Here is an 11860-nt window from a genome sequence, read left to right as displayed (position 1 = left end):
CTCTGTAGCGGGATGTGATGTCATCCTGTTATTTCTGTCTCCATTACATAGGTGGTCAGTGGAACTGAGCTTGTGGTGCGCAGTGAAGTTCAGCTCAGAGTGTCGCTGCTAATCTGGGTAACATTCTACTGATGATTGCGTGTTAGTAAAGTCAGTAGATTGAAGGCAGGTTTTCCTCAAGGAATGTATTCGAGAAGTCAGTTCTCCCTCTGGTAGGTTTCTCCCCCCTGGAGTTTTTTTCAGCAACAACCCAAGCTGGATTTGCCAAGTAATTTGAAAAATACTTTCCTGAAGCCATTTATCACGACTTACAAATATCAACTTCTGGTTACACTTTGAAAATAAAGGCATCAAAACTACTTGGTTAGACTGAGGAAAGACAGGAGATAAAGAGGAGAAAATTACTCCCTAAAAAAACCCCCAAAAAATCACCATTCTCAATTGGCCTCACACAAGATTCAAACCCTGGTGTCCTGTGTGAAAGTCATGCCACTGACTCACCCATCCACTCCAAACCCCTCTCTACACTGACCTTTTGGCTTTTAATACTTGGTTTCTCCATTGATTCTGTTATTATCACCACCTGTTAGTGTTGTGCCTTAATAATTTTCACAGTTGGGCCAAGAAATCCATGTCATTCAAATGCTACCATCTCAGGGATTGAGGCTCTTTTGCAAGCTTTGGCATGTGTATATGTATGTATGTGACTTTAAGATATTTAATGTTGGAAATGTAAGACATGACATACAAAACCAGCCCAGCCTCAAGTGTGGAATGGACCCAACAATCCATAAGAGATACATAAGATACCATGTCAGTGCAACGTTCTGCCTTGCGTTACTGTGAAAAGTTCATAGGTGTATGAAGGTGCAGAACAGAACAATGTACAAATAGTAAGTGAGTCCATATGGGACTGTAAACCTGTTCAGTAAAGAGTTTCATATTCTCATGTAGAGCAACTGAACATATTATTCTATTCTATTTAGTTTTTGGCATTTGCCACCAACATCACATTTTAGCATGAAATATAACTACTGTACCTCACTGGTCAATAAATGGGTGGAATTTGGAACACTTTGATTCAAGTAAGAATCAGTACTGACATTGCAGTAATGAGGATAAGCTCAGATACAGAAACTAAAATTTGAATGGTCCATGTGCAGTGATTTATACTGACACTAGTCCATTTTACTGAGAAAGTTGAATTGTAATAAAGATTTCTAATATTTCAAAAAATTGCTAAACTTGTTTACCCACTCTTGGGAGCCAGAGCGCAACCTTGCAAGAGACTCCTGAATATTCTAGCCAGGATACAGAATGTTAGGAATATCCCCCAAAAAACTACTATAAAGCTAAAATGTATCACTAAGGCTGTGTTACAGTGCAAATACAACATGTCCTCTAAGTGCTTCATGAGAAAAGGGACAGAATCGTCACACCTCTCTGTACTGCCATTCTTCCTCTTATTTGGCCACTTCAGGAAGCCCTTCACAAACTGTCAGAGCGGAAGCCACAGTATGTGTGTGTTTCATCAGCTGAAACCACTGCTTCTCAACTGCAGCGTCTGCTGCTTTAAATATTCCACTCACACTTTGTTTAAACGCACAAAGCAAAAGAGAAGTATAGTCAAGTATAGTCAATTTTATTGCTATAGAATCAAATCAGTAAAGTTTTCCCATGAAGGCCTACACCATACTGTGACACATTTTGAACATTTAATATATTGAAACAAATATGATATAAAGAAATACTGAGCCACTCTAGTTGTTTATTTATTGACTAACATAGTTAAAAAGCATATCTACTTTAATGAGTCGCTATAATAAATCGTTATAATATAAATAATAAATATTTGTGGACAGAATGTCACTGCCCTCATCAAAAAAGGAACAAACAACAATGTTTTTGAAATACATTTCTCATTGACAGAATTTGAGACATTTCTTTGTTTTGTTTTGTTTTGTTTTTTTAAATGGCTGAACTAAAACTGAAACATTCATGAGATAAAATAAAGTCTGTCAATATGAATGCACTAACAAGAAAGATATCAACTAAAAACTGCTGTTTGGCTCACTAATGTGTGGAGCCAGCTCTAAGTCTACTCTACACCTGTGTTCATTTAACCAAATAGTGACCAACTATATTTCAAAGGAAAAACACAGCCAGAAGCAGCAGTTTGTGGGTTCAAATCCTCTGGCAATTAAAATAACAGCTGTAAGCAAGCAACAAGTGGCTCTCAGTCAGAAATTGCCACAGTGTTGGACTTCTGCCTGGGGAAGCTAAGATCATCGCGTCCACAGAAGTGACACACACTCATTCTCACAAGCGTAGACAAGGACATCACATGTGCAAAACTGTAGTGTCTTTTCAAACAACAAACTTGCAGTCAACATGTTTACAAAAGGAAAAATGGCGTCAAAATAATACGTAATAATAATAAAAATACGGAGACTAAATACTGAATTGACAACCTGTTCCAGCTCCCAACAAGTCAAATCCAGCAACCTCAGTGGCCCTATGCTTCTAAGTTTGTCACTGTTTGTAGCCCTTTAGCATAATTTCTTAATAGTGCTATAGTCTAAAGAGTGAGAAAAGACCAAGCTTAGGAGATGCTGGAGTGGTTGGGCGGGTCATTCACGGGACCAGGGTTTGCTTCCCATTTGTGACCAAGAGTCTATAGTGATTTGTTTTTAATTTCTGTACCATAGGTAGGTTACGTGAATACGTGAATGATGTCACTCAGTATCTGTACCCAGACTTCTGAGCGTACTGTCATCTGAGCAGGGTGTGCGTACAGGCTTGAGACCCTGAGAAAGTCCACATCCATCTAAATGAGCACAAACATTCGAGTGGTAGCTGATGATTTCATTTCACATAAAATATAATTTTTTTTTGATGACCCAAATCTTACAAGCCGGGATGGATGTTCTTCAGATGATGAGGTAACGGGTTGAGGCAGATGGTTTACTGTTATTTGAATAACTGAAAGTTGTTGGGAAAGGTATACTGCTTGGGATCAATGGGGACTGTGGAGAATGATGGTCTTTATCTATATATTCATCTATATCCATATCTGCACCCAAGACTGAGATTGATAAGCGCTGATCACCAAAACCAAAATGTGTTTAATTATTTATATGAATGCTATTTACAAAATAGCCTCTGACTCAAGCTTCAGATGAATGTTCTTAACAAACAGAACTATTTATGGAACAAGTTTTTTTATATATAAACTTCAATAAATACACCGTTGTCACCATGCTCAATGAGGACTTTTCATCATCACACATGGATATTTACAAATTTTACATTGATGATAATCATACTTGCATTATCTATCTACCATTATCTATGTACCAGATACTCATTTCAGCCGAGTACTTGCTTAACCGAAAGTTTGGTTACATTTTACAATTTATATAAAAACATTCAAAACAATTACAGCCACAAGCTATTCAAAAACATCTGTAGAATACTTACAGAAATTTTCCACTTGAACGTGAGCCATTTTGGAGCCTGGACTCAGAGTCTTCTCTCGCTATTGCGCCGTGGAACCAGGGCATTTTTTCATGCGCAGTGGTGGCAATGAGCTTCTCTAGTTGAGGTCTTTGGCTGATGATGGCCTGCTCTAGAGCTGCTCCCTAGACACACACACACACACACACACACACACACACACACACACACACACACACACACACACACACACACACATATACAGGAAGGATGCAGTTAACATAGCTAAAACCATCATGTTACTTTCTTTCTTACTTCATTTACTCTGTAATGGACTGATCAGAAATATCCTATGTGTGTGATAGCTCTGTATCATGTTTCATAATGGCACAGCTGTGTTGCAATCAAATGAGTGATTTGATTAATATCTGTATTTGTGTATTCATCTATCTGCGATAGCTTTATGTTATGTAGTTGAAAGAAGTTGCTTGTTCATGTTTACCTGCAAACCTTAATTAATCACATAAAAAAAAACAGTTACACAATTGTTTGTATGTTTGTGACATATGAAAAAAAAAGGATCCTCTCACAAGCATTGAGGCATACATAACATTCTCTGGAAAGGGACAAACTCAATTTCTGCATGTTAAGAATGTGTTTTACTTGTGTAGACATGAATGTGATCAATTTGTGTTAGTAAAAGATCCCTGTATGGACAGCAGGGGTTAAGAAAATGGGGAAAAACAGACCTTTGCAAGTCACAAGCAATTGTGTTAACTGTTGCTGGTTGTTACATGACCACTAACATGAAGCAAGAAGAGTTAAGACTAATCCTGCGCTGCTAGACCTATCCCCACAGTGCTGTGTCAGTTGTGGAGAAAGGTCTGACAGTCCCAGTTCTCATTCTGGTACATGGGGGGAAACCCAGAAGCGTGCTTGTTCTTCTGCTAAGGGTGACCACAAAACAGTCTGGTAACTTGTTTTGCATGTGGGGTGAAAACTCCTGGGATTAAAATGGCTAAATTTGTACAAAAGTAAAGGTAAAATTACTATTGCTCTTAAATAAAGAAAAAAATATTGCAGAGACACAATATTTATGATCCCATTACTCAATTAATTACCAGAAAAATCAGTACTCAATTACCGAAATAATCAATAGCTAAGGTTCTAGTCCCAAATCCATTTCACAATGGCGGATTTGCAGCTGAAATAATAGGCCTAACACACACTATAAGAACACATGTAAGCAACATATTAATTTAATGTAGTGCACAAATGTAGTCAGATTAATTCTAAGAGATTAGATTAGAAAGTCAGATTTTATGGGAAACTGAGAAAGAAATCATAATTTCTGCATATTAGTATTCATATTCATATAAAATAGAGGATGCACTAAAGTACAATAAAAAGAGCTGTGTTTTAATGACAGTCCCTAAATCAGTTTCCAGCAGTTCAGCGCGAGGCTCTGGGAGGTGAGCTAGCCGTCCTCCTGCTGCTGACACTTGGAGAACCTCAGTAAAGACCCGAGCCCGTGCACGTTGTGTCCGAGCCTGGCCCGGCCCGACACATTAACTGTAATTATGAGCCCTAGAGCGATTTAAACCCGACATTTTTTAAAACATGGGCTGTTATAACTGACGTTCTCAACTACAATTGCGAGTTGTTTGAACTACAGAAATCTTAATGAATAATGCAACAAGTGCTGCATTTCATGCACTCGTCAAAGCCGACACACATGTTGTCACTGCCAACACCTTACTCTAATCTAATCTGACCACTGTTTTCAGTAAGGAGTAATTTAGCATGTTAATATTTTCAAACCAGTAATCAGATTAAAGTTACTTATTGAAGACACTGTGTGTTACTATTATTTTTGTCATTTTCCTCAGTAAAAAAAAAAAAAAAAATATATATATATATATATATATATATATATATATATATATATATATATATATATATATATATATATATATATATATATATTTGCTTTCCTCTTGCGTTTTGGGAAATGATGTCACGTATGCGACAAGTCACGTTTTCAGCACGAGGACAACTCGTGGGGAGGGAGAGATGCGTGTTTTGTAGCTAGAAATACAGTCATTGTTTTGAGTTATTAAAAAAAGCCAAAACACAAATGCTTGATCAAGAGCCGCCCTGACCGAGGATAGTGGCCTGTTGCAGCCTTTGAACGCAGCACTACACAAACTGTCCGCGACTCACAGTGAGAGTGGGTCCACTTGATTACTAACCAGACATACACTGGTGTTGCATCAGCTGGGCAGAGTTTGCCATCAAATTAATGTAAAATAAGCACATCGGTATCCGCCGGGGTAGATTAATCAAGTAGACCTAATGTTTGAGTATTGGACGCTTGAGAGCTACTGCGTTCTGCTGGATAAAATAAAAGTGTGTGGGGGGGGGGGGGGATTTTGGAAAGTGGGGGGACATGTCCCCCCTGTCCCTAGTGGATGTTACACCTATGGACCTACTGTGCTTTTTGTGCTTGTAAACCTGTATTGCTTTTGAAATTCCTACTCTACCACCTTCCTTGTGCTTAGAGGATACAGTTGAAACCAACCTGCAGGTTCCAGGTCTGCTTGACGTATTCTCGGATCAGTTTCTCCTTGAGGTCCTCAAATGGCCCCACCTTTGGCTGCATGTTCTTGGGCCTGTTACAGGGCTTCTTTAGCAGACACACAAGGCCATCCAACTCCTGGGAATGGTAATCAATCACATCCACAGGGATCCTGTGGCTCTTACCACCAGCAATAGCATATGTTTCATTGGGTTCTTTTTCAATGGTGTAGTGGTAGCAGCGCCCTGAATATGACACAGACAGTGCAAAGCCCCCGAGATAGTTTCGGCTTTGCCGTAGCAGGTACAAGCCATTGCTCATGCCAGCCTGCCGCAGGTAGTCCTCTGCCTCCTCCCTGGTGATGTTGCCATAGAAAAATGACAATGCATTCACATTGTCAGCCATGTTGTCTCCCGTAAGGAAGTCCCCTCACAAAGTTCAGCAAACAGGATACAATAGACCTAAAAGAACAAATACAGAACCAAATAAGAATCAAGGTTAATAAGTCTGAAAAAATGTACTGTATGTGGCCAAAAAATTGAGACACAAAGAGTTCCAACAGGACATATTGTGTGTTTTCATAAGTTCAACATCAGGGGAACACTGTCCAAAGCGTCTGTGTGTGAGCAACATGCATCAACCTTATAAACACAGAGTCCACCTCTGCTCATCACACTGTAGTCCTGCACTCTGGAACATGGTCACTCCCATTGAGTGAAACAGCATCATAAACTATCAACATATCCTACAGACAAGTCAAACATATAAAAAATAATGGACTTCTAGCCTCAGCCAATTAGGGTGTGAGTTGCATTAAAGCTGGGGTTGGTAAAATGGAGAAACCTTCAAGCCAAGGCAAGATTTTGAAAGTATCCAGCCAGTAAATCCTACCTCCTGCCCTCAGGCCTCTCATAAGCCACTCCCCCAAACCATGAACACCCACTGTCTGACAGCTGGTGAATAACGCTGTTGGAGTCCCGAGTTCTCACGAGTGGTGGGATGGAGAGTGTAGGAAGGAGAGTGTATTGGTGCATCGATGACATCACAACATCTAACTACAAGTAGCTACCTCATGTCTCGTTCACATGTAAGTCAACACCTAATATTATCATATTGAACATAAACAAGCCGTCAATTTTGTTATGTTAGCATTCAGACATTGTTTTGAAAGTGTATTTTGATGTTGCAACTTATTGCTAGTAACCACTGGCTATGGTAACGTTAGATATGGCAAAGTTAAAACATCAAGAATGGTGATGGGCCTGCTACACATTTTTTTGTTTTGTTACCTTCAGTGATTCACAGACAAACATGAATATTGTATTGGACTCATGATAATAGGATGTTTTTGCATGCTAAAACCTCTACAATGAGGGCATAGTTGACTCTGATGACGAGTATATGCCAGAGCAAGGCACATCATTACGTCAGAGAGGACGACAGAAGGGCAACCAGCAGTTTCCAAGGAACTGGAGGAAGAGGCCATGGACGTGGAAGTACGACAGGTCAAGGATCAGATGTCGAGTAGAATATCTTAAAGTTCAAAGGACACCCTTGTACAGTATATGGACCAGGCATGTAACTTGGACACACAAGTGCTAAAATCAAAAACACATTTTTTGTCAGGTAGTTTTTCACAATTTGAATTTATGTTTTGGTGCATAACAATAAACACAGTAAGTAGAAAAATGTAAAGAAAGATAAAAGTATGGTACTTGAAGTCAAAAGCATGAATAGATTAAATGAAAAAAACATAAAAACTGGAACGAAAATGGGACAGTTTTCAGGAATGTCTTAAGTATTGACCATTGAAAGTGCATATGTTCACAGTGTGCTACGGACAGTCAAGTACTGTTTCATAAAAATATCTATTCATGATGCTCATCTATTGCTTTACAGGCCAGAATTCAAAGACCAAGTTTGAAGCAACCACATCGAGTGCTGGAAATCTGCCTGAATCGTATTTATTTATTCCTTGTTCTGCATTATCTGTAACTTGATTGAATAAAGTCTTGAAAATGACAAATGCCTTTTCTTTACACTTAAACAACCAGCCTGTTACAGTTCTTACACTTTGCATGATGCACTAATAGCAACAACTGAATAAGGTAATTTTTTTTAACACATTTAAATAATAACACTACGAACATAGTATACATTTTATCATTTATACAATATACAGTACAATTAGCAGAAACAACTATATAAAGGAAGGACATCCAAAGGTTTCTTGACTCATTATTAACACATACAGTGTTGGCCAACAGATTAGGCTGTTGTCTGTGCTTTCACAATCCTCTACTTTTTCTGGCAGTTATTGTCCGGTGAAAAAATAACACAATTACTGCTTTTCAAGGATCTTGAAATTACTTACAATTTATTATAGTTATAGCAGCTAAGTGAAACTTTCATGTTACATATCACATATCACTACTCAACTCCTATGACTGAAAAATCGAAATTATCTCTGCAGAAATTATAATAATTACAGAAAACTGGATAAGGATGGAGAACTAAATGTATGTACAGTACAAAATGTTACATCTGAATGTGTTTATGGGGCATAGAAAATTAAACTGATTCTCTCAAAGACAACAAGACACTTAGAGGGCTGGAAGTTGATGTGCCCCTCTCTAACTAGAGGACACAGAAATAGGATACATCAGGACATTTGTATAATGTCCAGTTCAAAGTCTGTATGAATGAATGCCATACAAATACCATCTAACAACATCTACTTACAACTACAATGTAAACCATATTCACTTCGCAATCTTCCCATGACCTCTGCATATATTTAGGATTTGGGATTTAGGATTTTAATGTCCAAACAGCCCAGGGTACAGTATGTGTGAACATTGGCCTGCATGTAAGCTGTGATTTTACATGTAAATATGTTTCATCTGGCAGTAATCTATCATAGCTAGCTAGCTAACATTAGCCACTAGCAGCTAATGTTAGTGTTGGACTAATACCTACGACAGCAACACAATGAGCTAGCGTTAGTTACGTTGACTACATCATGCAGAGTGCTAATACATTTCCTAAGCCAAAACAAACCAGCTCATTACCTGTCCAACAGAGACACATCTACCATGGTGTCCATTTTCAGGCCTTCCACTCCATCAGTTGTCGCCATTTTTGAACAGCCACTCCAATGTTGATTTGCTCCACCTCTTGGGCTATCCAACTTATATTTGTTTGTCATCTTCTCAAGGTTCGTTCTTTCTTGCTTTGTTTGGCAGTGCAAGCTGCTGTAGGTATACAGCTGATAATGAAAAGTGCAGCTGTACTCCAGCAGTGCGCTGCATAGTCTCTGGTCAAGTACCAGGCACCAGACTGACAGGTAAGCTGTCCTAACAGTATATTTGGCCTGCACCTTTAATTGCAAATGAGCTTCGTCTGTCAATGCCTGCCTTGCCTGCTACACGCCCCTCTCAGGGAGGAAATGCCGCTTACGCTAGCAGTAGCATGCACTAATGTTATGGTGGATGTATTGCTATGGCTCGCCGAGATGCTGTCGTTCAACCATACCAGTTTGACCCAGAATCGGACCCAGAAGGAGAGGCTGCTGAAGAAGTACAGCCTCTGCGGCTGCGACAGCACTTTTCAGAATGGTTAGTGTGTCTGAATAATGTTTGTTTGTTCTATGTGTTGTTACAGTTACTACAGCACGTTATCAAAAAAAATGAAACTCAACCACTGTCTTTTCTGTTGTTCTGTAGCTGGGACAGAATATAGGCACTGATGTTGATTTTTACAAACAACAACAGAGCAATTTGCATGTCTAGCTCTGAGCCATGACGTTGCGAAACACTGCTATCTTACTGCTGGACACACCAAACTTCACCTCAGGGAGGAGTGCCCCCCTCTCAGATATCTCCTATCACTGCGCAGAGGAGGCCAGCCTATGAAAAGCTCTCCTTTTGTTACGTAACGAAAGGGGCTGAATTTGAACCACCTGTAGGAGCGCCGTGTTACCAGTGGGTGGGCTGCAGAGACCATGCCATCACTTGTTTTCCTCATTCTGGGAGTTGGCAGGCTCAGGGAGGACCAGCTTATAAATGTAGAGGCCAGAGAAAATGTGTTTTCATAATATGGGACCTTTAACATAAGCAAAGCCAATGATCTAATTTTAGGGAAAGGGAGGCAAAGGCACACCCCTGTCTACAATGAATAGAAAGTAGATCATATACCTTACCAGATAATATCCAGCAAACATTTGTTATAAATAATGAATGATTTGTTTTAAATAATCAGTGATAATAATAATTTAATATGATTCTGAATAAGACACGTTTTTCCAGATATGATGATTCAACAACCTTAAACCTTAGGTAAAAGATCTCGCCTGCGATCTGATCTCTGTTGAGAGTTGACCATATGCAGTGCCAATCCAGCCCCGTGCATGGATCACATACTAACACGGAGGCCACTGACCACATAACTTCTCTTTAGTCTCTCTTTGAAAGTCAGCACTGACTGAACCATTGCTCAGCATTACTTGAAAAGAGATGGATGAGATATGAATTAACAAGTCAGCATCCTTGGGCGCCAATTAGCTCAGATGGTGGAGCGGGCGACCTACGCACAGAGGCTTTGTCCTCACTGCAGTGGCCCTGGGCCCTGCATCATCCTGTTTCCTGTCATCTCTGAAGCTGTCCTATCAATAAAGCCATACAAGAAGGGCCAAAAATATGTGTGTCCACTAGGATGTTGTGTTTTCAGCAAAGCCTCTCCAACCTTGAGTCAATGTAACACCCATGACCAATGAAGAATCATTTCACACCGGATTGAATGACAATCATACATATAAATTCCCATAACAGACAAAAGCCAGGTGTTAATGAATGCTACTTTGTGTTGATTTGTTCAGTTTATTGTCCAGTGTGGTATTAACCTGTGATGGTCCTCACACATCTCCAACCTGGTAAGGAAAGCTGAGAGATGACTGTATTTTGTAATGAAACTAAAGAAGTTAAAATTGTGATAAGTGACTGCGATAAGTTCCTGTTAACAGAAGAGCAATAGAAAACATCCTGACTGGAGAGCATAAATTGGCATGGAATGTACAGGAGGGCTTTGCAATGGGTGATTCAAACATAACTGGGATCAGTGATACCCGTAAGGTGAGGTGCCTGTGCATGAAAACCACACATTCAGGTCATGAACTCACTGGTACGAGCTACTGGTGGTCATTACAAGTTGCTGATACTCTTTTCTGCCCTCTCCATATCAGGTTCTCTTGGATATTTAGAAAGGCCCTCAATAAACTTAATTACCAGTAGGTACTAGGTAACGCTTATGTTTCTCTTCTTGTAGGCCTGCTGTTATCTGTCAGTATATGAAGTGTTTCGTTTGTTTTCGTTTGTTTCGTTACATTATATCAACCTCAACTTATTACTTCCATGTTATTCAATGAATAGAGAAGAACAATTGGATAGCATCTTGCTGTTAGTCCAGTTATCAAGTTTTCCATATTCCTTCACATTATATTAAAATTTCAGCTGAGGCCATCCATAACTCAATTAATAGATTTTTTTTATACAAATGCACACATTCCATAGCGTCAGAAATTCTGAGACCACTCACACCAATGCATTTGCATTTGTTTCTAATTTAAGTGTTAGGGGAAATGGGTTTAGGCAGGGCGCCAGGGGCAGATGAGATTCACCCTGAGATGCTGAATTCTCTTGACATGGTTGGGCAACTTTGTTGGCTTCCTCTGTCTGTGACCACCACCAGCCACTGGGAAACTGCTGGATTACAGTGGATTTCCCTCTCCTGTTGGGCAGAGCAGCAGTCCACGAGACCAGCTGAACAACA

At 39.5% G+C, this 11860-nt stretch overlaps 1 protein-coding gene across 3 annotated transcripts in view; it reads right to left on the bottom strand.

The window, feature by feature from the left end:
* The window catches only part of syk (spleen tyrosine kinase), a 42549-nt gene that overhangs the window by 19257 nt on the left and 11432 nt on the right, over positions 1-11860 (bottom strand). For all 3 annotated transcript variants that reach the window (XM_037117782.1, XM_037117781.1, XM_037117780.1), the window contains 2 exons: positions 6038-6495; positions 3481-3641 (listed from right to left, as the gene is read on the bottom strand). In XM_037117782.1, the coding sequence (XP_036973677.1) occupies positions 3481-3641; positions 6038-6439 (563 nt within the window). In that variant the 5' untranslated portion in view covers positions 6440-6495. The remainder of the gene's footprint in view (positions 1-3480; positions 3642-6037; positions 6496-11860) is intronic.

Source organism: Acanthopagrus latus, chromosome 12, assembly GCF_904848185.1.
Source record: "Acanthopagrus latus isolate v.2019 chromosome 12, fAcaLat1.1, whole genome shotgun sequence".
Classification (NCBI taxonomy): Eukaryota; Metazoa; Chordata; class Actinopteri; order Spariformes; family Sparidae; genus Acanthopagrus; species Acanthopagrus latus.
The sequence above is the reverse complement of the archived record's forward strand: the minus strand, read 5'-3'. Positions and strand labels throughout refer to the sequence as shown.